Here is a 27451-nt window from a genome sequence, read left to right as displayed (position 1 = left end):
ATACAGGGAATAACAGGAATATGGACAGTAGAGAGAGATATACAGGGAATACCAGGAATACGGTCAGGAGAGAGAGATATACAGGGAATACCAGGAATATGGACAGTAGAGAGAGATATACAGGGAATACCAGGAATATGGACAGTAGAGAGAGATATACAGGGAATACCAGGAATACGGTCAGGAGAGAGAGATATACAGGGAATACCAGGAATACGGTCAGGAGAGAGAGATATACAGGGAATACCAGGAATATGGTCAGGAGAGATAGATATACAGGGAATACCAGGAATATGGACAGTAGAGAGAGATATACAGGGAATACCAGGAATACGGTCAGGAGAGAGAGATATACAGGGAAAACCAGGAATATGGACAGTAGAGAGAGATATACAGGGAATACCAGGAATATGGTCAGGAGAGAGAGATATACAGGGAATACCAGGAATATGGACAGTAGAGAGAGATATACAGGGAATAACAGGAATACGGTCAGGAGAGAGAGATATACAGGGAATACCAGGAATATGGACAGTAGAGAGAGATATACAGGGAATACCAGGAATACGGTCAGGAGAGAGAGATAGACAGGGAATACCAGGAATATGGACAGTAGAGAGAGATATACAGGGAATACGGTCAGGAGAGACAGATATACAGGGAATACCAGGAATACGGTCAGGAGAGAGAGATATACAGGGAATACCAGGAATATGGACAGTAGAAAGAGATATACAGGGAATACCAGGAATACGGTCAGGAGAGAGAGATATACAGGGAATACCAGGAATATGGACAGTAGAGAGAGATATACAGGAAATACCAGGAATACGGTCAGGAGAGAGAGATATACAGGGAATACCAGGAATAGGGACAGTAGAGAGAGATATACAGGGAATACCAGGAATATGGACAGTAGAGAGAGATATACAGGGAATACCAGGAATATGGACAGTAGAGAGAGATATACAGGGAATACCAGGAATACGGTCAGGAGAGAGAGATATACAGGGAATGCCAGGAATATGGTCAGGAGAGAGAGATATACAGGGAATACCAGGAATATGGTCAGGAGAGAGAGATATACAGGGAATACCAGGAATATGGTCAGGAGAGAGAGATATACAGGGAATACCAGGAATATGGACAGTAGAGAGAGATATACAGGGAATACCAGGAATACGGTCAGGAGAGAGAGATATACAGGGAATACCAGGAATATGGACAGTAGAGAGAGATATACAGGGAATAACAGGAATACGGTCAGGAGAGAGAGATATACAGGGAATAACAGGAATATGGACAGTAGAGAGAGATATACAGGGAATACCAGGAATACGGTCAGGAGAGAGAGATATACAGGGAATACCAGGAATATGGACAGTAGAGAGAGATATACAGGGAATACCAGGAATATGGACAGTAGAGAGAGATATACAGGGAATACCAGGAATACGGTCAGGAGAGAGAGATATACAGGGAATACCAGGAATACGGTCAGGAGAGAGAGATATACAGGGAATACCAGGAATATGGTCAGGAGAGAGAGATATACAGGGAATACCAGGAATATGGTCAGGAGAGAGAGACATACAGGGAATACCAGGAATATGGACAGTAGAGAGAGATATACAGGGAATACCAGGAATACGGTCAGGAGAGAGAGATATACAGGGAATACCAGGAATATGGACAGTAGAGAGAGATATACAGGGAATACCAGGAATACGGTCAGGAGAGAGAGATATACAGGGAATACCAGGAATTTGGTCAGGAGAGAGAGATATACAGGGAATACCAGGAATACGGTCAGGAGAGAGAGATATACAGGGAATACCAGGAATATGGTCAGGAGAGAGAGATATACAGGGAATACCAGGGATATGGACAGGAGAGAGAGATATACAGGGAATACCAGGAATATGGACAGTAGAGAGAGATATACAGGGAATACCAGGAACACGGTCAGGAGAGAGAGATATACAGGGAATACCAGGAATATGGACAGTAGAGAGAGATATACAGGGAATACCAGGAATATGGACAGTAGAGAGAGATATACAGGGAATACCAGGAATATGGACAGTAGAGAGAGATATACAGGGAATACCAGGAATACGGTCAGGAGAGAGAGATATACAGGGAAAACCAGGAATATGGACAGTAGAGAGAGATATACAGGGAATACCAGGAATATGGACAGTAGAGAGAGATATACAGGGAATACCAGGAATATGGACAGTAGAGAGAGATATACAGGGAATACCAGGAATACAGTCAGGAGAGAGAGATATACAGGGAATACCAGGAATATGGAAAGTAGAGAGAGATATACAGGGAATACCAGGAATACGGTCAGGAGAGAGAGATATACAGGGAATACCAGGAATATGGACAGTAGAGAGAGATATACAGGGAATACCAGGAATACGGTCAGGAGAGAGAGATATACAGGGAATACCAGGAATATGGTCAGGAGAGAGAGATATACAGGGAATACCAGGAGTATGGACAGTAGAGAGAGATATACAGGGAATACCAGGAATACGGTCAGGAGAGAGAGATATACAGGGAATACCAGGAATACGGTCAGGAGAGAGAGATATACAGGGAATACCAGGAATATGGAAAGTAGAGAGAGATATACAGGGAATACCAGGAATACGGTCAGGAGAGAGAGATATACAGGGAATACCAGGAGTATGGACAGTAGAGAGATATATACAGGGAATACCAGGAATACGGTCAGGAGAGAGAGATATACAGGGAATACCAGGAATATGGACAGTAGAGAGAGATATACAGGAAATACCAGGAATACGGTCAGGAGAGAGAGATATGCAGGGAATACCAGGAATAGGGACAGTAGAGATAGATATACAGGTAATACCAGGAATACGGTCAGGAGAGAGAGATATACAGGGAATACCAGTAATATGGACAGTAGAGAGAGATATACAGGGAATACCAGGAATACGGTCAGGAGAGAGAGATATACAGGGAATACCAGGAATATGGACAGTAGAGAGAGATATACAGGGAATAACAGGAATACGGTCAGGAGAGAGAGATATACAGGGAATAACAGGAATATGGACAGTAGAGAGAGATATACAGGGAATACCAGGAATACGGTCAGGAGAGAGAGATATACAGGGAATACCAGGAATATGGACAGTAGAGAGAGATATACATGGAATACCAGGAATATGGACAGTAGAGAGAGATATACAGGGAATACCAGGAATACGGTCAGGAGAGAGAGATATACAGGGAATACCAGGAATACGGTCAGGAGAGAGAGATATACAGGGAATACCAGGAATATGGTCAGGAGAGAGAGATATACAGGGAATGCCAGGAATATGGTCAGGAGAGAGAGATATACAGGGAATACCAGGAATACAGTCAGGAGAGAGAGATATACAGGGAATACCAGGAATATGGACAGTAGAGAGAGATATACAGGGTATACCAGGAATACGGTCAGGAGAGAGAGATATACAGGGAAAACCAGGAATATGGACAGTAGAGAGAGATATACAGGGAATACCAGGAATATGGACAGTAGAGAGAGATATACAGGGAATACCAGGAATATGGACAGTAGAGAGAGATATACAGGGAATACCAGGAATACAGTCAGGAGAGAGAGATATACAGGGAATACCAGGAATACGGTCAGGAGAGAGAGATATACAGGGAATACCAGGAATATGGACAGTAGAGAGAGATATACAGGAAATACCAGGAATACGGTCAGGAGAGAGAGATATACAGGGAATACCAGGAATAATGACAGTAGAGAGAGATATACAGGAAATACCAGGAATACGGTCAGGAGAGAGAGATATGCAGGGAATACCAGGAATAGGGACAGTAGAGATAGATATACAGGTAATACCAGGAATACGGTCAGGAGAGAGAGATATACAGGGAATACCAGTAATATGGACAGTAGAGAGAGATATACAGGGAATACCAGGAATACGGTCAGGAGAGAGCGATATACAGGGAATACCAGGAATATGGACAGTAGAGAGAGATATAAAGGGAATAACAGGAATACGGTCAGGAGAGAGATATACAGGGAATAACAGGAATATGGACAGTAGAGAGAGATATACAGGGAATACCAGGAATACGGTCAGGAGAGAGAGATATACAGGGAATACCAGGAATATGGACAGTAGAGAGAGATATACATGGAATACCAGGAATATGGACAGTAGAGAGAGATATACAGGGAATACCAGGAATACGGTCAGGAGAGAGAGATATACAGGGAATACCAGGAATACGGTCAGGAGAGAGAGATATACAGGGAATACCAGGAATATGGTCAGGAGAGAGAGATATACAGGGAATACCAGGAATATGGTCAGGAGAGAGAGATATACAGGGAATACCAGGAATATGGACAATAGAGAGAGATATACAGGGAATACCAGGAATATGGTCAGGAGAGAGAGATATACAGGGAATACCAGGAATATGGACAGTAGAGAGAGATATACAGGGAATACCAGGAATTCGGTCAGGAGAGAGAGATATACAGGGAATGCCAGGAATATGGTCAGGAGAGAGAGATATACAGGGAATACCAGGAATATGGTCAGGAGAGAGAGATATACAGGGAATACCAGGAATATGGTCAGGAGAGAGAGATATACAGGGAATACCAGGAATATGGACAGTAGAGAGAGATATACAGGGAATACCAGGAATACGGTCAGGAGAGAGAGATATACAGGGAATACCAGGAATATGGACAGTAGAGAGAGATATACAGGGAATACCAGGAATATGGACAGTAGAGAGAGATATACAGGGAATACCAGGAATATGGACAGTAGAGAGAGATATACAGGGAATACCAGGAATACGGTCAGGAGAGAGAGATATACAGGGAAAACCAGGAATATGGACAGTAGAGAGAGATATACAGGGAATACCAGGAATATGGTCAGGAGAGAGAGATATACAGGGAATACCAGGAATATGGACAGTAGAGAGAGATATACAGGGAATACCAGGAATATGGTCAGGAGAGAGAGATATACAGGGAATACCAGGAATATGGTCAGGAGAGAGAGATATACAGGGAATACCAGGAATACGGTCAGGAGAGAGAGATATACAGGGAATACCAGGAATACGGTCAGGAGAGAGAAAAATACACATCAACACCATCAGACACCCTAGACCCACTCCAATTTGCATACCGCCCTAACAGAACCACCGATGATGCAATCTCTATTGCACTCCACACTGCCCTTTCCCACCTGGACAAAAGTAACACTTATGTGAGAATGTTGTTCATTGACTACAGCTCAGCGTTCAACACCATGGTGCCCTCAAAGCTCATCACTAAGCTAAGGACTCTGGGACTAAACACCTCCCTCTGCAACTGGATCCTGGACTTCCTGACGGGCCGCCCCCAGGTGGTAAGGGTAGGTAACAACACATCCGCCACACTGGTCCTCAACACAGGGGCCCCTCAGGGGTGCGTGCTCAGCCCCCTCCTGTACTGCTGATGACACAACAGTGGTAGGCCTGATCATCGACAACGATTAGACCGCCTATAGGGAGGAGGTCGGAGACCTGGCCATGTGGTACCAGGACAACAACCTCCCCCTCAACGTGATCAAGACAAAGGAGTTGATTGTGGACTAAAGGAAAAGGAGGACCGAGCCCCCCATTCTCATTGAAGGGGCTGTTGTGGAGCAAGTTGAGAGCTTCAAGTTCTTGGTGTCCACATCACCAACAAATGAACATGGTCCATGTTCATGACAGTCATGATGAGGGCACGACAAAACCTATTCCCCCTTCAGGAGACTGAAAAGATTTAGCATGGGTCATCAGATCCTCAAACGTTTCGACAGCTGCACCATCGAGAGCATCCTGTCTGGTTGCATCACTGCCTGGTAAAGGCCCATGCTCTGCCTCCAACCGCAAGGCACTACAGAGGGTAGTGGGTATGGCCCAGTGCTTCACCACAGGATATCAGTCATTTAATAGGCCTGTTAAACCACAGAACATTAGTCACGCATTTCCAGCCATGTCACCAACACACTCTCCCTCTCTCTGTCATCAACACACTCTCACTCTCTCTCTGTCACCAACACACTCTCCCTCTCTCTGTCACCAACACACTCTCCCTCTCTCTCTGTCACCAACACTCTCCCTCTCTCTCTCACCAACACTCTCCCTCTCTCTCTCACCAACACTCTCCCTCTCTCTGTCACCAACACTCTCCCTCTCTCTCTGTCACCAACACTCTCCCTCTCTCTCTCACCAACACTCTCCCTCACTCTCACCAACACACTCTCCCTCTCTCTGTCACCAACACACTCTCCCTCTCTCTCTGTCACCAACACTCTCCCTCTCTCTCTCACCAACACTCTCCCTCTCTCTGTCACCAACACTCTCCCTCTCTCTCTGTCACCAACACTCTCCCTCTCTCTCTCACCAACACTCTCCCTCACTCTCACCAACACACTCTCCCTCTCTCTCTGTCACCAACACACTCTCCCTCTCTCTGTCACCAACACACTCTCCCTCTCTCTCTGTCACCAACACTCTCCCTCACTCTCACCAACACACTCTCCCTCTCGCTCTGTCACCAACACACTCCATCTCTCTCTGTCACCAACACACTCTCCCTCGCTCTGTCACCAACACACGCCATCTCTCTCTGTCACCAACACACTCTCCCTCTCTCTCTGTCACTAACACACTCTCCGTCTCACCAACACACTCCATCTCTCTCTGTCACCAACACACTCTCCCTCTCTTTCTGTCACCAACACACTCTCCCTCTCACCAACACACTCTCCCGTTCTCTGTCACCAACACACTCTCCCTCTCTCTGTCACCAACACTCTCCCTCTCTCTGTCACCAACACACTCCCTCTCTCTGTCACCAACACACTCTCCCTCTCTCTGTCACCAACACACTCTCCCTCTCTCTGTCACCAACACACTCTCCCTTTCTCTGTCACCAACACACTCTCCCTCTCTCTGTCACCAACACACTCCCTCTCTCTTTCACCAACACACTCTCCCTCTCTCTCTGTCACCAACACACTCTCCCTCTCTCTCTGTCACCAACACACTCCCCCCCTCTCTCTCACACACACACACACACACACACACACACACTCACCATCTCTCACATTCACACACACACACACTCACTCACTCACGTGCAAACTCACACATACACACACACTCACACATACACATGCAAACTCCCACATACACACACACACACACGCACACACACACACACACACACACACACACACACACACACACACACACACACACACACACACACACACACACACACACACACACACACACACACCCACACACACACACACACACTCTCTCTCTCTCTCTTTAGTGACTACCTCTGGTTTAGTGAACCCTGAGGGAGAACAGAAAGACAATGTGTTACCTTCTGCAACCATTGTGTATTATTCTCTGTGGAGCTCTCCAGTCTCTCCAGCTTCCTCTCCTGCCATGAGGACCTAGCGGGCTGGGCTTTGTCCTGCTCAGGGTGACTCGATCCTGGGTCTGGGGCTGGCGGTGGTGGGGAGTCCCTCTGGAGGGAGTTGGTGACCTGGAAGTCTTTGAGGGGCTGGCAGTGTTCCACCTCGGGGAGAATGAAGGTGTAACTGCAGGGTCCATGCTGCACCCGGTGCTTCTTCTTCTCTGAGCCAATCACTGCAGTCGACAGGTACACCATGTAGACCAGGGCCAGGGCCAGCAGCCGGTCCATCTCAGGTGAGACGAGGACAGGGGGGGAGAGGAGTGAGGGAGAGGGAGAAGGGTCAGGGTAAGTGGAGCAGAGAAGAACAACGGAAGTCTTTCTCTCTCTGTCTTCAATGCTTCTTCTCGTTCCCCCAGATGCAAACTCTCAATAATTTATCCACAGTGTGTTACACTCCTTGAAGTTGCTGCTCTTTCGGTTGTCAGAGAATCTCTGTTGCAATGGATCAGTCTTCCCCCTGAAAACCAACTCCTGCAGTCGCGCTGTCTTCCCCCTGAAAATCAACTCCTGCTATTCCACTGCACTCTGTCTGTCAGATACACAAACACCCACCCACCCACCCCCCCCCACACACACACACACACACACACACACACACACACACACGCACCCACACACACACACACACACACAAGCAGGAAGAGATGATTGCTGGTCTGTTCTCTTCGTGGTGTTCAGACGACTCACTCCTGGAAACAAGCTGCTATCTCCCCAGGCTGATTATTAACCTCCTGTATGGTTGCCATGTGTTTCATCCGTCTCTCTCTCTCTCTCTCTCTCTTGCCTGCTTGCTATTTGTCAGGCTGTGTTTGTCCATTCACCTGGATGGAGAGAGAAGGAGTAGAGAAGAGAGGGAGCAGCTGGGTTTGGGATGTTGGCTGAAGGTGGCAGAGCTCTTAAAGTAGTGATAGGATGTACCTCTCCTCCACACCCCCTCATTTTTCATTATCACTCAAACACCCTTCCCCCTCCCTCGCAGAGGTACTCCCTCTCCCTCCCTCCCTCCCTCCCTCCCTCCCTCCCTCCCTCCCTCGCAGGGGTACTCCCTACCTCCCTCCCTCGCAGGGGTACTCCCTCTCCCTCCCTCCCTCCCTCGCAGGGGTACTCCCTCTCCCTCCCTCCCTCCCTCCCTAGCAGGGGTACTCCCTCCCTCCCTCCCTCGCAGGGGTACTCCCTCTCTCTCCCTCCCTCCCTCGCAGGGGTACTCCCTCCCACCCTCCCTCCCTCCCTCGCAGAGGTACTCCCTCCTCGCTCACAGGGGCACTCCCTCCCTCCCTCTCTCTCTCTCTCTCTCTAGCTCCCACCCCGGTTTGATCCATCCCACCTGTAAGAATGTCAAACGGGTGTCTTTATGGCCTCTACCATCTATAACGGAGGGGTGTACTGGCCTCTACCACCTATAACGGAGGGGTGTACTGGCCTCTACCATCTAGAACAGAGGGGTGTACTGGCCTCTACCATCTAGAAAAGAGGGGTGTACTGGGCTCTACCATCTAGAACGGAGGGGTGTACTGGCCTCTACCATCAATAACGAAGGGGTCTACTGGCATATACCATCTAGAACAGAGGGGTGTACTGGCCTCTACCATCTAGAACAGAGGGGTGTACTGGCCTCTACCATCTAGAATATAGGGGTGTACTACCATCTAGAACAGAGGGGTGTACTGGCCTCTACCATTGAGCACAGAGGGGTGTACTGGCCTCTAGAATAGAGGAGAGTACTGGCCTCTACCATCTATAATGGAGGCGGGTGTACTGGACTCTACGATCTATAACGGAGGGGTGTACTGGCCTCTACCATCTATAACGGAGGGAGGTACTGGCCTCTACCATCTATAACGGAGGGGTGTACTGGCCTCTACCATCTATAACGGAGGGGTGTACTGGCCTCTACCATCTATAATGGAGGCAGGTGTACTGGACTCTACCATCTATAACGGAGGGGTGTACTGGCCTCTACCATCTAGAACAGAGGGGTGTACTGGCCTCTACCATCTAGAACAGAGGGGTCTACTGGTCTCTATCATCTAGAACAGAGGAGTGTACTGGCCTCTACCATCTAGAACAGAGGGGTGTACTGGCCTCTACCACATAAATATTGAATAACGATGCTGAGAAATCATGATTTGTTTCTTTTTTTCCTCATTTGTGTGTTTGTCCAGAGAGCCACCTGTTTTGAACCTCACCAGTTTACCAAAATAAATGAAATCACAAATAAACAATGTAAAGAAAACAAAAAGAGTTAATAAAGCCTACCTGTGTCAAGGTTGTGTGCTACTGGTGAAGTCAGGTGCAGGAGAGCAGAGGGTTGTGAACAGAAGCACACTTTATTTAGGCAGGAGAAACCAGCAGACGGACGCCACCGTGTCGACACCGCCAGCCAATTGGAAAAAAGTGCAAGGTGCGAAACAGTCACAAAAATAAGCAAATGTTTAACAATTAAATATCCTTCGTGAAATACCACGGAATACAAGGGGAAAAAACAGCCAATGTCACACAAAGACATGGAGGGAACAGAGGACTACATACATGCAGTGTGTGATTAGAGAATGAAAACCAGGTGTGTATGGAACGAGACAAAACAAATGGAACAATGAGAACATGGAGCGGCGATGACTAGAAAGTCATTAACATTTTTAAACAGAAATTACATAATTATTCAGACCCTTTGCTATGAGACTCAACATTGAGTTCAGGTGCATCCTGTTTCCATTGATCATCCTTGAGATGTTTCTACATTTTGATTGGAGTCCACCTGTGGTATATTCAATTGATTGGACATGATTTGGAAAGGCACACACCTGTCTATATAAGGTCCCACAGTTGACAGTACATGGTAGAGCAAAAACCAAGGCATGAGGTTAAAGGAATTGTCCGTAGAGCTCCGAGACAGGATTGTGTCGAGGCACACATGTGGGGAAGGGTACCAAAACATTTCTGCAGCATCGAAGGTCCCCAAGAACACAGTGGCCTCCATCATTCTTAAATTGAAGAAGTTTGGAAACACAAAGACTCTTCCTAGAGCTGGCCGTCCGGCCAAACTGATGGTCAGCGACAGAACTCTATAGTTCCTCTGTGAAGATGGGAGAACCTTCCAGAAGGACAACCATCTCTGCAGCACTCCACCAATCAGGCCTTTCTGGTAAAGTGGCCAGATGGAAGCCACTCCTCAGTAAAAGGCACATGAAGCCCTCTTGGAGTTTGCCAAAAGGCACCTAAAGACTCTCAGACCTTGAGAAACAAGATTCTCAAGTTTCCTCACTTCTGGAGGAAACTTGGCACCAACCCTACGGTGAAGCATGGTGGTGGAATCATCATGCTGTGGGGATGTTTTTCAGAGGCAGGGACTGATAGTCTGTCAGGATCGAGGGAAAGATGAATGGAGCAAAGTACAGAGAGATCCTTGATGAAAACTTGCACCAGAGCGGTCAGGACCTCAGACTGGGGCGAAGGTTCACCTTCCAACAGGACAACGACCCTAAGCACACAGCCAAGACAACACAGGAGTGGCTTCAGGACAAGTCTGTGAATGTGCTTGAGTGGGGGCGCCACAGCCCAGACTTGAACCCAATCGAACATCTCTGGGAGACCTGAAGATAGCCGTGCAGCAACACTCCCCATCCAACCTGACAGAGCTTGAGAGGATCTGCAGAGAAGAATGGGAGAAACTCCCCAAATACAGGTGTGCCAAGCTTGTAACGTCACACCCAAGATGACTCAAGGCTGTAATTGCTGTCAAAGGTGTTTCAACAAAGTACTGAGTAAAGGGTCTGAATACTTACGTAAATGCAATATATATATATTTTTTATAAATTAATAAATTATTTCTAAATTCTGTTTTTTGCTTTGTCGTTATGTGGTATTGTATGTAGATTGATGAGGATAAAACAATTCAATCAACAGTAACAAATAAAAAAGGCTGAATACTTTCCGAAGGCACTGTAAATATATATTTTGTTGTTGTTGTTTTTCAGTTTGAAAACAATGTAAAATAATAATAATAATAATAATAATAATAGAGTTAATAAAGTAGCATACCAACATGGTCTCTTTTTGCTTTCTTGAGTAAGAGAGGACTTTCCTAATAAGGCAGCTCAAAAATGCAGCTGTTTCAGCTCAGTGCTTTCTGTGGTGGGGCAGCCAGCGGGAAATACAGAGGGTAGGGGTTGGTAATGTTCTCTAGTTGCGCCGTGATTGGCTCAGTGTTCTGTCACTCACTCATGGGGACACTACGCCACTGCAAAATGCAGCTGTTTCAGCTCAGAGCTTTCTGTGGTGGGGGAAATACAGAGGGTAGGGGTTGGTAATGCTCTCTAGTTGCGCAGTGATTGGCTCAGTGTTCTGTCAATCACTCATGGGGACACTACGTCACTGCAAAATGCAGCTGTTTCAGCTCAGAGCTTTCTGTGGTGGGGGAAATACAGAGGGTAGGGGTTGGTAATGCTCTCTAGTTGCGCCGTGATTGGCTCAGTGTTCTGTCAATCACTCATGGGGACACTACGTCACTGCAAAATATACGGGGAGTGATCGGAAATTGAAGCCCCTTGGGGGCTGCCATATATTTACATTAGAAGTGCCCATCCAATAAGGCTCAAGGTCACTGGCCACAGATAAAATGACGTTTAATCACATTATATACCCTAGCTTTGATTGGACTGATCATGTCAACGTCATACTTTCTAAATTTTAGAAATCAAGTCGACAATCTACTGGCAAATCATTTTGAATCCTTGTAATAGGAAGATAAATTATAGATAAAACGTATCGGTGCTAATCGGCCATTGGACATCAACGTTACACAACAAGTTGGAAATCCTAAAGTCAAACAATGAGTGGTTTGGAAGGAATCAGTGGCAAACTGCAAGCTTTGCAAAGTAATCCCTAGCCTGCTATTCAGTGGAGAGGGTGTGTGGTCCAAGTCTGGGTTTAAGGGTCTCTTTTAAGGATAAACATTCACTCGCAACATACCATGGGCCAGAAAAAAGTTGAATACATTTGCCATGCTGTCATTCCATTCCAGACTTCAGGCCACATTCAAAACAACTGGCACCTCGGAACTGGGATATCTCAGACTTCAAGACGATTGAGAATTCTGGGGAAAAAGAGCTCCAACTGGGAAAATACAATTCAAACGGTCGTCCAAATCGGAATTCCAAGTCGCGAACTTGGGCCTCTTTCTAAAGCTCCGACCTGAAGTTCTCTGACATCATGATCCGACCTTGTTTTTTTTAAGAATTCCCAGTTGTCTTAAATCCAGAGATTTTGATGAAATTTTGATGACAAACTTTGCCCACAAGAAGGACTTGCCGCGCCACCTCCCTGTTCAAGTGAGCACAGCACAATGAGTCCAAAAACATATTGTATGTTGCTGCATAAATGATGTAATATGCCAGGGATATATGTATACTGTAGCTAAGTAATACTAAGTGTATGTTGTGTAGTAAGCTGTTAGTAGCCCATGTGCCTCACCCTAATAATTTGGTCCCTTAGCCTACTGTTCTGACTTGGTGGTGCACATGTAGCCTACAGCCTGTTTTTGAGAAATGTAAACATTGAATATTGTAAGAGCTTTCATTGTCTGCTTATACGCCCCCTCTATTTATCCTACGGTTCTGACTTGGTGTACAGGGAGAACACTGTAAGAACGGCCCATGTTCTGAATTCTGTCGCTTTAAACTTCAAAGGCGCTGAACAAATAGTTATATTGACTACGTCTGTCCTAGCTCGCTCATTAATGTCTGAATCTAAATTACGGATGGTCTCTTATCCACTTGTCGTCCCCTTATGCCAGAGTTTGTACATCTCAACTGTCAGTAGAAACCACATCAGTTTAAGGTTAAATCTTCTTCCTAAACAGGTTGTTATGTACCCTAAGCTCTGTTTAAACCCTCCAGAAGACCCTGACTCACAGCCGTCTCCAATGACACGTCTCTTTAACCATTCAATCAACTAGTAAAATAAACAGAATAGATGTGTAACTGGTTGCTGTTTCCCAGATTGACACAATGTTCAATTTGATGATGATGATTATTACTATGATAAGGAGGGGGAGGAAGAGGAGGAGGAGGAAGATGAGGAGGATGAGGAGCAGTCATGTCAAGTTCCATGTCAATACACTCTGTCACGTCTGCTCTTTCAACAGGTCTGTCTTCCATTCACATGTGTAGAGAGGGTAGTGCAGTGTGTGTGTGTGTGTGTGTGTGTGTGTGTGTGTGTGTGTGTGTGTGTGTGTGTGTGTGTGTGGTAACGTAATACAAAGCTTTACACAGTTGAATCACATATTGTATCCAGCTGTTATTTCATCATAACATTGTGTTCTCTCAGACCAGGAACTACATCGATATATTCCCCTCTCCTTGCTAACCACCCACAGCAAAATACCAATGACAACTATGCAGGCCTGCTCACCAGATATACTTTGTGGTGTGTGTTTTCATTGCATGTGGCACACATGTTACCTGCCCTTTGACCCCTCACTCACTCAGCTTCCCCTTCCTGTCCACAGCACCTGGGTGTAGTTCACACTTTTCACACGCTGAGGTAGGGTGTGTGTGTGTGTGTGTGTGTGTGTGTGTGACCTCAGTATCCAGTGCTGGACATGATGACATGGTTTGTGATAGGACCTTATTACAGACTGACCTGTCAAAAGGACTTCACTGGCTTTGGTTACGATCTGATGCGGAGATCTGATGTGAAGATCTGATGCGAAGATCTGATGTGAAGATCTGATGCGGAGATCTGATGTGGAGATCTGATGTGAAGATCTGATGTGGAGATCTGATGTGAAGATCTGATGTGGAGATCTGATGTGAAGATCTGATGTGAAGATCTGATGTGAAGATCTGATGTGGAGATCTGATGTGAAGATCTGATGTGAAGATCTGATGCGGAGATCTGATGTGAAGATCTGATGTGAAGATCTGATGCGGAGATCTGATGTGAAGATCTGATGTGGAGATCTGATGTGAAGATCTGATGTGAAGATCTGATGTGGAGATCTGATGTGAAGATCTGATGCGGAGATCTGATGTGAAGATCTGATGTGAAGATCTGATGCGGAGATCTGATGTGAAGATCTGATGTGAAGATCTGATGCGGAGATCTGATGTGAAGATCTGATGCGGAGATCTGATGTGAAGATCTGATGTGAAGATCTGATGCGGAGATCTGATGTGAAGATCTGATGCGGAGATCTCTGCGGGTTCTTGATCACATCTAGGTTTTAAACATCTGACAGACCCGTTTTCATCCATTGCGTTCTCGTCAGTCAGGGGGAAAAGTACCTTAAAGAAAGGTCCTATATTCCACACAGCTGGACACATTTAATTTAAAACACTGAGTGGGATAAAGCACAGACTTTTCCAGTGGCTATTTGACGCTCACGCAGGTCGATTGAAAGGAAGGAAGGGTATCATCACATGTCCTTTAGTGTAATGGACGTTTTCATATGGGAGAGGGATGACATCACATGGGAGAGGTATGATGTCACATGGGAGAGGGATGACATCATATGGGAGAGGGATGACATCACATGGGAGAGGGATGACATCATATGGGAGAGGGATGACATCACATGGGAGAGGGATGATGTCACATGGGAGAGGGATGACATCACATGGGAGAGGGATGACATCATATGGGAGAGGGATGACATCATATGGGAGAGGGATGACATCACATGGGAGAGGGATGACATCATATGGGAGAGGGATGACATCACATGGGAGAGGGATGATGTCACATGGGAGAGGGATGACATCATATGAGAGAGTGATGACATCACATGGGAGAGGGATGACATCACATGGGAGAGTGATGACATCACATGGGAGAGGGATGACATCACATGGGAGAGGGATGACATCACATGGGAGAGGGATGACATCACATGGGAGAGGGATGACATCACATGGGAGAGGGATGACATCACATGGGAGAGTGATGACATCACATGGGAGAGGGATGACATCACATGGGAGAGGGATGACATCATATGGGAGAGGGATGACATCATATGAGAGAGTGATGCTGTTACGTTCCCCAGATTATGTGTTGTAGTTTGTGTATTTGCATGTGTTTATTTCAGGAAATAGCTTCCTGAAATCCCTCAAGCAGCTGATTGGTCGACTCCATGGCTAATTGGAGAGCTGACCCCGCCCCCTCGTCAAGACGCAGCTGTCTCCAATTACCTATTCCTTCTGAAGCTATATATAAAGCCAGTGTTCTGTTCAGGAGAGAGATTTGCTGGGGGTTCATTGCTGGGAGGTCATTGCAGAGCGATTGAATGTGATAGAGAATCATTGCTGGGAGGTGATTGCTGAGAGAGGAGGCTGATGGCTGTGGATAATTTACTGTGTTAGTTGTTGGTAGCAGTTGGTATGTTCTGTGAGTTTGTTGCTCAGATAGAGCTTATTTGATGTCCTTTGTTTCTTAGTTTGTTTGAGAAATGATTTGTTCCCCTGTATCATTTGTTCCCAGGGGGGAAGGGGAAGGCACCTAGGGAGTGCTTAGGCAAGAGGCCCGCGGGCATACATATACCCGTAGTATATTCACTGTCTAGGCACAATAGGTAAGACCTGGGCGGACCACTCCCTGTATTTTGGTTAGGGCACCAGGTGGTGCTAAGTTAGGTAAGTAGTGGGTAGGCAGGTAAGGTAGGGGGGGGGGGGGCTTTGAGATTTACTTTCTTTCCGTCCAGCCCCTTTTCCCCATATTACCGTGTACAGGAATAAAGTCCTTGTAAACGGTACCACATTCTGTCTGTCATTCTTACTCGCACCTACAGTCCATACCTTTTTCACTTCACGGAGAGTTGAGTTGTAGCAGGGTGTTGCGTTCCCTCTTCATAGAGGCGTGCGTTACAGATGCCACAGCACAGCAAGGCTCTGGTGCAAGCCTAGGCTCCACGCACACACACACACACACACACACGCAGTATCTAAGCCATGCTCCAGAACGTTTTGGAGCATTAGGTCCACGTGAATGATGGTTGTAATGTTCTGTCCTGTCTAATGTTCTGTCCTCTCTAATTGTCTGTCCTCTCTAATGTTCTGTCCTCTCCCAACAGACCATCTGTCAAACCGTCCTCTCTAATGTTCTGTCCTCTCTAATGTTCTGTCCTCTCTAATGTTCTGTCCTCTCTAATGTTCTGTCTTCTCTAATGTTCTGTCCTCTCTAATGTTCTGTCCTGTCTAATGTTCTGTCCTCTCTAATTGTCTGTCCTCTCTAATGTTCTGTCCTCTCCCAACAGACCATCTGTCAAACCGTCCTCTCTAATGTTCCGTCCTCTCTAATGTTCCGTCCTCTCTAATGTTCTGTCCTCTCTAATGTTCTGTCCTCTCCCAACAGACCATCTGTCAAACCGTCCTCTCTAATGTTCTGTCCTCTCTAATGTTCTGTCCTCTCTAATGTTCTGTCTTCTCTAATGTTCTGTCCTCTCTAATGTTCTGTCCTCTCTAATGTTCTGTCCTCTCTAATGTTCTGTCCTCTCCCATCAGACCATCTGTAAAACCGTCCTCTCTAATGTTCTGTCCTCTCTAATGTTCTGTCCTCTCTAATGTTCTGTCCTCTCCCATCAGACCATCTGTAAAACCGTCCTCTCTCATGTTCTGTCCTCTCTAATGTTCTGTCCAGACCCATCAGACCATCTGTCAAACCGTCCTCTCTAATGTTCTGTCCTCTCCCATCAGTCCATCTGTCAAACCGTCCTCTCTAATGTTCTGTCCTCTCTAATGTTCTGTCCTCTCTAATGTTCTGTCCTCTCTAATGTTCTGTCCTCTCCCATCAGACCGTCTGTCAAACCGTCTTCTCTAATGTTCTGTCCTCTCTAATGTTCTGTCCTCTCCCATTATACCATCTGTCAAACCTTCCTCTCTAATGTTCTGTCCTCTCTAATGTTCTGTCCTCTCTAATGTTCTGTCCTCTCTAATGTTCTGTCCTCTCTAATGTTCTGTCCCCTCTAATGTTCTGTCCCCTCTAATGTTCTGTCCCCTCTAATGTTCTGTCCCCTCTAATGTTCTGTCCCCTCTAATGTTCTGTCCTCTCCCATTAGACCATCTGTCAAACCTTCCTCTCTAATGTTCTGTCCTCTCTAATGTTCTGTCCTCTCTAATGTTCTGTCCCCTCTAATGTTCTGTCCTCTCTAATGTTCTGTCCTCTCTAATGTTCTGTCCTCTCCCATCAGACCGTCTGTCAAACCGTCTTCTCTAATGTTCTGTCCTCTCTAATGTTCTGTCCTCTCCCATTATACCATCTGTCAAACCTTCCTCTCTAATGTTCTGTCCTCTCTAATGTTCTGTCCTCTCTAATGTTCTGTCCTCTCTAATGTTCCGTCCTCTCTAATGTTCCGTCCTCTCTAATGTTCCGTCCTCTCTAATGTTCCGTCCTCTCTAATGTTCTGTCCTCTCTAATGTTCTGTCCTCTCCCATTAGACCATCTGTCAAACCTTCCTCTCTAATGTTCTGTCCCCTCTAATGTTCTGTCCTCTCTAATGTTCTGTCCTCTCCCATCAGACCATCTGTCAAACCATCCTCTCTAATGTTCTGTCCTCTCTAATGTTCTGTCCTCTCTAATGTTCTGTCCTCTCTAATGTTCTGTCCTCTCTAATGTTCTGTCCTCTCTAATGTTCTGTCCTCTCTAATGTTCCGTCCTCTCTAATGTTCTGTCCTCTCCCATTAGACCATCTGTCAAACCTTCCTCTCTAATGTTCCGTCCTCTCTAATGTTCTGTCCTCTCTAATGTTCTGTCCTCTCCCATCAGACCATCTGTCAAACCATCCTCTCTAATGTTCTGTCCTCTCTAATGTTCTGTCCTCTCTAATGTTCTGTCCTCTCTAATGTTCTGTCCTCTCTAATGTTCTGGCCTCTAATGTTCTGTCCTCTCTAATGTTCTGTCCTCTCTAATGTTCTGTTCTCTCTAATGTTCTGTCCTCTCTAATGAGATATTGACAACAGCTATTGATTAGAGTTATTGATTAGAGTTATTGATTAGAGTTATTGATTAGAGTTATTGATTAGAGTTATTGATTAGAGTTATTGATTAGAGTTATTGATTAGAGTTATTGATAAGAGCTAGCTAAATGAGTAATCCGTTTGGAGAAGGGGATTGAAAATAAACATAGTTTTAGATCATTTTTCCTCATGATTCCTGGAGACAGATGTGAAACCAGTCAAATGGAAGCAAACCTGAAATCCTGTCAACATTTATTGCGGTCCCTTTTCCACAGTGAAGTAGGCTATAAATAGTTGTGCCGTTATTCCGAATTTAAATTGTGCACCTTCATAATTTGCATGGATGAAATATGGAGACCCAAGCTATGGGCTTCTGTTCTGTAGGGCCGAACTTGGCGAGTTTATGTGGCTTTAAAAGTTATGTATTATACGCCCAGCGTTTCTCCGGTTTATTTTACCATTTGTATCATATTAAATATTAGCCACCATCAGTAATACCCACATACTAAAGTTAATGTTTGGAAATGTAATACATTTCCTGCCATTTGTAGACGACATATTGCATCATTCCATTCTGTTTACCTGTCTCGTCAGTGTAGTTGTCCTCTCCTCTGTCTCGTCTGTGTAGTTGTTCCTTCCTCTGTCTCGTCTGTGTAGTTGTTCCTTCCTCTGTCTCGTCTGTGTAGTTGTCCTTTCCTCTGTCTAGTCAGTGTAGTTGTCCTCTCCTCTGTCTCGTCTGTGTAGTTGTTCCTTCCTCTGTCTCGTCTGTGTAGTTGTTCCTTCCTCTGTCTCGTCTGTGTAGTTGTCCTTTCCTCTGTCTAGTCTGTGTAGTTGTCCTCTCCTCTGTCTAGTCTGTGTAGTTGTTCTTTCCTCTGTCTCCTCCGTGTTGTTGTTCCTGAGGGTCGCAAGAATTAGGGGATCATATTAGGCTAATGTGAAATAATTTGGGACATTATAGCCTGTCATCTGATTTATATTATTCTGTAGCCCATGTGATTCATTACGGAAAACGGCGCAGGTTAAACCCTGGGAATCACATCTGCAAAGCCTGTTACGCACCTTAATAAGGTAAGTCTGAATACCAACAACTGAGATGTGAGCAGGAAAGGCATTTGTCTGAATCGGGACCTTATTCATGGACTCCTTCCATCAATGATCAAGAAAGAGGGAAAAGTGGGAGGAGAAGAGAGAGTGAGAGAGAGGTTACAGGGGAGCAGAGAGAGGTGACAGGGGAGCAGAGAGAGATTTCCAAGCCCAGGGACATGACCTAGTCTGTGGCGAACTAAATGCCAGAACAGGACAAGAACCTGACACCCTCAGCACACAGGGGACAAACACCTACCTGGAGGTGACATCATTCCCTCCCCCATATGCCCCCGTAGACACAACTATGACAACATAACCAACAAAAATGGGTGGCAACTCCTGCAGCTCTGTCGCATGCTGGGTCTGTACATAGTCAACGGTAGGCTTCGAGGGGACTCCTATGGTAGGTACACCTATAGCTCATCTCTTGGCAGTAGTACTGTAGACTACTTTATCACTGACCTCAACCCAGAGTCTCTCAGAGCGTTCAGTCAGCCCACTGACACCCCTATCAGATCACAGCAAAATCACAGTCTACTTAAACAGAGCAATACTCAATCATGAGGCATCAAAGCCAAAGGAACTGAGTAATTTTTAGAAATGCTATAGATGGAAGGAAAGTATTGTGGAAACCTACCAAAAAACAATTAGGCAACAACACATTCAATCCCTTCTAGACAACTTCCTGGACAAAACGTTCCACTGTAGTAGTGAAGGTGTAAACATTATATTTAACCTTTCAGCTTCCCTATCAAATCAAAAAATGTCAAGCAGACAACCTAAGAAAAATAACAACAATGACAAATGCTTTGATGAAGAATGCAGAAACCTAAGAAATAAATGTAGAAACCTGTCCAACCAAAAACATAGAGACCCAGATAACCTGAGTCTACTCCTTCACTATGGTGAATCACTAAAACAATACAGAAATACACTACGGAAAAAGAAGGAACAGCACGTCAGAAATCAGCTCAATGTAATTGAAGATTCCATAGACTCTAACCACTTCTGGGAAAATTGGAAAACACTAAACAAATATGAAGAATTATCTATCCAAAATGGAGATGTATGAATAAATCACTTCTCCAGTCTTTTTGGCTCTATAACAAAGAACAAACAGCAAAAACACATACATGATGAATTACAAATCTTAGAATCAACCATTAAAGACTACCAGAACCCACTGGATTCTCTAATTACATTGAATGAACTGCAGGACAAAACACAAACCCTCCAACCCAAAAAGGCCTGTGGTGTTGATGGTACCCTACATGAAATGATAAAATATACAGACCACAAATTCCAATGGGCTGTACTTAAAACTTATTCGGCATTGGCATCCCTTCCACCGGAACGGTTGAGCTAACGTAAGCTAATGCGATTAACATGAGGTTGTAAGTAACAAGAACATTTCCTAGGACATAGACATGTTTGATATTGGCAGAAAGCTTACATATTGGTCAATCTAAATGCACTGTCCAATTTAAGCTATTACAGTGAAAGAATACCATGCTATTGTTTGAGGAGAGTGCACAATTTTGAACATAAAGTTATTAATAAACAAATTAGGCACATTTGGGCAGTCTTGATACAACATATTGAACAGAAATGCAATGGTTCATAGGATCAGTCTAAAACTTTGCACATACTCTGATGCCATCTAGTGGCCAAAATCTAAATTGCACCTGGGCTGGAATAACACATGATGGCCTTTCTCTCGCATTTCATAGGTGACGGTACAAAAAAATACAAAATAAAGTTTTTTTTTTCTTCTTTGTATTATCTTTTACCAGATATATTGTGTTATATTCTACTACATTTCCATAAAGTGTTTCCTTTCAAATGGTATCAAGAATATCCTTGCTTCAGGCAGTTAGATTTGGGTATGTAATTTTAGGTGTAAATTGGAAAAAAGGCTATGCATAGCCTATTGTTTATTTCACTTTTATTTATTATCTATTTCACTTGCTTTGGCCGTGTTACCATCTGCCAATAAATGCCTTAAATTGAAATTGAATTGACAGAGAGCACAGTATACAACCAGTATTAGTACAAATTAAGCTTTATTATCAAGCTGGTGTTCATCAATGTTTTGTGATGCTGTGAAATAGCTTCAGGGTTCAATGTGTTCCAGTTTGAAGCAATAGCTTTCACCGTAAATACCGATTAACATGAGGTTGTAAATTAAAAGACTCAGGTCACCCTGAAACCCATTTTTTCACGACCCATTCTCTTCTGAGAAAGTTTCAAAGTAAATTATATTTTCTTTAAGAACTATAGATGAACGTTAAATGTATTATGGCTTTTCAGTAAAGCAACAACGAGAAGCAAATCTCTCCGAGAGCCATCTCTTCCCATCATTATTTTCTCGGTGAAGAGTCAAAGTAAAATGTTCCGTTGTGATCAACAGCAGTTATGTCTCAATACCCAAGTGTCATTGCAACAACTAAATGAAATGCAAGCTACAGTGATAGTTGCCATGGTAGTGAGTTTCTGTTACGAAGTAAAGGAATCAAGGAAAGGAAGCTACTTCAGAGTATTGAGATGAGAGGTTGGAAACAAGAGAGGAAACAAGGTAAGGACACCGGATGCACAAGCTACTCTTGTGTGCTTCTCCTATAAAGGAAAGGAAATAAGGAAATTAATCAGAGGACGCTACTTCAGACAATTGAGATGAAAGGAAAAGGGAAACAAGGTGAGGAAACAAGGAAAGGAAACAGGGAGAGGGAGCTACGTCAGACTATTGACACGGTCTGTATCATCCAGCCGGTGGGAGAATAGGTCTATATCTCATCATGTGTTTAACTGGAAGTGTTAAAGTGTTGGCTTACGCACTCATCTGACACAGAGGGTTTCAATCACACTCTAATGAGAATGGAATGGTATCGTACCACAGCGCTAGGAGGAAAACAATGCCAGCTCCCCTCCAAGGATGTCTGTGTATACGTGGATGGCAGAGAATCACTGCTTAAAATGTTTGTGAGACTTCAGAAGAAGAATGAGCACTTGGAGAAAAGGGAGAGTGACGAGAGAGCAATAGAGAGGAGAAAAATAACAAGAGAGAGAACAATAGAGAGGAGAAAAAGTACAAGAGAGAGAACAATAGCGAGGAGAAAAAGAACAAGAGAGAGAACAATAGAGAGGAGAAAAAGAACAAGAGAGAGAACAATAGCGAGGAGAAAAAGAACAAGAGGGAGAACAATAGCGAGGAGAAAAAGAACAAGAGAGAGAACAATAGAGAGGAGAAAAAGAACAAGAGAGAGAACAATAGCGAGGAGAAAAAGAACAAGAGAGAGAACAATAGCGAGGAGAAAAAGAACAAGAGAGAGAACAATAGAGAGGAGAAAAAGAACAAGAGAGAGAACAATAGAGAGGAGAAAAAGAACAAGAGAGAGAACAATAGAGAGGAGAAAAAGAACAAGAGAGAGAACAATAGAGAGGAGAAAAAGAACAAGAGAGAGAACAATAGAGATGAGAAAAAGAACAAGAGAGAGAACAATAGAGAGGAGAAAAAGAACAAGAGAGAGAACAATAGAGAGGAGAAAAAGAACAAGAGAGAACAATAGAGAGGAGAAAAAGAACAAGAGAGAGAACAATAGAGAGGAGAAAAAGAACAAGAGAGAACAATAGAGAGGAGAAAAAGAACAAGAGAGAGAACAATAGAGAGGAGAAAAAAAGAGAAGTATAGCTGCAAGCAGAAATGAACGGGGTCCACAGGATGACAGAGAGGACACAAGATCAATTTGATCACAAAGCAAACACTCTATCAAGTAGGAACCATCTCCCTTCATGTGAAATCAGTGAAGGTATTAACATGTGGAGTCTGTAGGATGGTTATCATTGAATGCAACAGGTCATCATTCTTAAAGTCATTACTTAACGTATGGAGTTTATATACCAATTCTGGGGACAACTTGACTAATGGTTTGCGTTAAAGAATTTATGAAATATTCTCAGCGATGTTTTCACTTTATATCACATTGCATGAGACAAAGTCCACTTGACCAAACAGTTACATTTCAATCATTTGGTGCCAATTACATCTAATCAACGATCAGTTGTAGATTTATTAGGATTCCCGTTAGCCGACACCAATGGTGACAGCTAGTCTAACTGGGATCTGACACCAATGGTGACAGCTAGTCTAACTGGGATCTGACACCAATGGTGACAGCTAGTCTAACTGGGATCTGACACCAATGGTGACAGCTAGTCTAACTGGGATCTGACACCAATGGTGACAGCTAGTCTAACTGGGATCTGACACCAATGGTGACAGCTAGTCTAACTGGGATCTGACACCAATGGTGACAGCTAGTCTAACTGGGATCTGACACCAATGGTGACAGCTAGTCTAACTGGGATCTGACACCAATGGTGACAGCTTGTCTAACTGGGATATGACACCAATGGTGACAGCTAGTCTAACTGGGATCTGACACCAATGGTGACAGCTAGTCTAACTGGGATCTGACACCAATGGTGACAGCTAGTCTAATTGGGATCTGACACCAATGGTGACAGCTAGTCTAACTGGGATCTGACACCAATGGTGACAGCTAGTCTAACTGGGATCTGACACCAATGGTGACAGCTAGTCTAACTGGGATCTGACACCAATGGTGACAGCTTGTCTAACTGGGATCTGACACCAATGGTGACAGCTAGTCTAACTGGGATCTGACACCAATGGTGACAGCTAGTCTAACTGGGATCTGACACCACCAATGGTGACAGCTAGTCTAACTGGGATCTGACACCAATGGTGACAGCTAGTCTAACTGGGATCCGACACCAATGGTGACAGCTAGTCTAACTGGGATCCGACACCAATGGTGACAGCTAGTCTAACTGGGATCTGACACCAATGGTGACAGCTAGTCTAACTGGGATCTGACACCAATGGTGACAGCTAGTCTAACTGGGATCTGACACCAATGGTGACAGCTAGTCTAACTGGGATCCGACACCAATGGTGACAGCTAGTCTAACTGGGATCCGACACCAATGGTGACAGCTAGTCTAACTGGGATCCGACACCAATGGTGACAGCTAGTCTAACTGGGATCTGACACCAATGGTATATCTAGTAGGGTAAGTATGTGTGTAATTTGAATATGCAAACAATTTGGAAATTGCAGCACATTTTTTCTTATAAAAACAAGAAGTGACACAATCAGTCTTTCCTCAACTCTTAGCCAAGACAGACTGGCATGCATAATATTAATATTAGCCCTCTGATTACAATGAAGAGCAAGACGTGCCGCTCTGTTCTGGGCCAGCTGCAGCTTAACTAGGTCTTTCCTTCAGAACTGGACCACATGACTGGACACTAATCAAGATTAGACAAAACTATAGTCTGCAGGACTTGCTTTGTGGCGTGTGGTGTCAAAAAAGCAAAGCATCTCTTTATTACGGGTATATCTCTCCCCATCTTTACAACCATTGAATATATATATATGTTTTGACCATGACAGTTTACAATCACCAAGTAATTTAGTCTCCTCAACTTCCTCAACAGACACACCATTCATTAGTCTCCTCAACTTGTTCAACACCACTCATTCCAGATTCAGCTGAGGTCGAGAACCTAAGGAATGATTTGTACCTAATACAATGCTCTTAGTTTTAGAGATGTTCAGGACCAGTTTACCATTCCAAAACACACTGCAACTCTTTGTTAAGGGTTTCAGTGACTTCATTAGCTGTGGTTGCTGAGGGTATGTGGTTGAATCATCAGCATACATGGACACACTTGCTTTGTTTAATGCCCGTGGTAGGTCATTGGTAAAACTAGAAAAGAGTAGAGGGCCTAGCGAGCTGCCCTGTGGTACACCACACTTTACAGGCTTGACATTAGAGACGCTTCCATTAAAGAAAACCCTCAGTTCTATTCGATAGATCACTCTGAATCCACGATTTGGCAGAGGTTGAAAAGCCATGACACATACGTTTTCTCAACAACAGGTTATGGTCAATAATATTAAAGGCTGCACTGAAATCTAACAGTACAGCTCACACAATCTTCTTATTATCAATTTCTTCAACCAATCATCAGTCACTTGTGTCAGTGCAGTGCATGTTAAGTGCCCTTCTCTACATAGGCGTACAGAGGCGCAGGTGGCCTAGTGGTTAGAGCGTTGGACTAGTAACCGAAAGGTTTAAAAAAGAATCTGTCGTTCTGCCCCCTGAATAAGGCAGTTAACCCACTGTCCCTAGCATGTCGTTGAAAATAAATAATTGAAAATAAGAATTCGTTCTTAAATTAACTGACATGACTACTAGTAAAATAAAAAATAAGCATGCTGAAAGTTTGTTTATAATTTGTTTACAGAGAAATAGAATTGTCTTTGATCCCAAAACAATCCAAAAGTTTGCTAAGAGCTGGCAGCAAGCTGATAGGTCTGGTGTTAGAACCAGTAAAGGACACTTTACCAATCTTGGGGAATTGGATGGAAACGGTGTTCACCCCACTCCCTAGAAGGCCAGCATCCCGGAGTCGATTCCTCACTGTTGACATTGAGACTGGTGTTTTGCGGGTACTATTTAATGAAGCTGCCAGTTGAGGACTTGTGAGGAGTCTGTTTCTCAAACTAGACACTCTAATGTACTTGTCCTCTTGTGCACCGGGGCCTCCCACTCCTCTTTCTATTCTGGTTAGAGCCCGTTTGCGCTGTTCTGTGAAGGGAGTAGTACACAGCGTTGTACGAGATCTTCAGTTTCTTGGCAATTTCTTGCATGGAATAGCCTTCATTTCTCAGAACAAGAATAGACTGACGAGTTTCAGAAGAAAGGTCTTTGTTTCTGGACCTTTTTAGCCTGTAATCAAACCCACAAATGCTGATACTCCAGATACTCAACTAGTCTAAAGAAGGCCAGTTGTCAGCTGTGCTAACATAATTGCAAACGGGTTTTCTAATGATCAATTGGCCTTTTATAATGATCCACTGGGATTAGTTAACACATCGTGCCATTGGAACACAGGAGTGATGGTTGCTGATAATGTGCCTCAATACGCCTATGTAGGTATTCCATTAAAAATCAGCCGTTTCCAACTACATTAGTCATTGACTGGCCCTCAAACCATCACGGTCACCTAATAATCCCCAGTTTACAATTGGCTCATTCATCCCCCTCCTCTCCCCTGCAACTATTCCCCAGGTCGTTGCTGCAAATGAGAACGTGTTCTCAGTCAACCTGGTAAAATAACGAATAAATAAAAAATACAAAAAATTACAATGTCTACACTGTTATTTTAATGGACAAAAAAAAGTGCTTTTCTTTCAAAAACAAGGACATTTCTAAGTCAACCCACACTTTTGAATGGTGTAAGTGTGGTTGTGAAAAAAATCAATGAGACCATAAAGCAAAAAAACAAAAGCACATTTATGCAAATTTATGAAAAATAACCCGTTCTAATTGGAAACCTCAAAAAGAGAAATTGTTTGATGCTGAACGTAATCTCACCAATCACAGGATAGAAATACTCAGCAACAATGTTGTGACACATTAGAAGAAACAGAAGCATTTTGAGAACACTGTGAAAGCGATTGAAGACTCCAGTGATGGAAACCAATTGTGGGAGATATTGAATGTTCAAGATGGAAAACAGAGGAAAGGACCTAGCAAATTCAAAATGGCAACATTTGGAAAAATCACTTTGAAAGTCCCTATAGAACAACACCACCAGAGGACCTTACTTGAAACCTACAAAATATGCAAGAAAAATTCACCTCCCTAGAACACATTATTAAAAACAACCAGAACCCATTTGACTACCAAATTACACAGGCTGAACTTTCAAAGAAAATACTAAACCTAGAAAGGTATGTGGCCTGGACAGCATCTGGAACGA

General features: G+C 44.2%; 1 protein-coding gene across 1 annotated transcript in view; it reads right to left on the bottom strand.

Annotated features, from left to right (window-relative positions):
- Nucleotides 1-8089, bottom strand: part of angpt2b (angiopoietin 2b) — a 61945-nt gene extending 53856 nt beyond the window's left edge. Inside the window, exon 1 of the mRNA XM_036971624.1 lies at nucleotides 7466-8089. Within this exon, the coding sequence (XP_036827519.1) occupies nucleotides 7466-7789 (324 nt within the window). The 5' untranslated portion in view covers nucleotides 7790-8089. The remainder of the gene's footprint in view (nucleotides 1-7465) is intronic.
- Nucleotides 8090-27451: the final 19362 nt, after the last annotated feature.

Source organism: Oncorhynchus mykiss, chromosome 32 (genome assembly GCF_013265735.2).
Source record: "Oncorhynchus mykiss isolate Arlee chromosome 32, USDA_OmykA_1.1, whole genome shotgun sequence".
Taxonomy (NCBI): domain Eukaryota; kingdom Metazoa; phylum Chordata; class Actinopteri; order Salmoniformes; family Salmonidae; genus Oncorhynchus; species Oncorhynchus mykiss.
The sequence above is the reverse complement of the archived record's forward strand: the minus strand, read 5'-3'. Positions and strand labels throughout refer to the sequence as shown.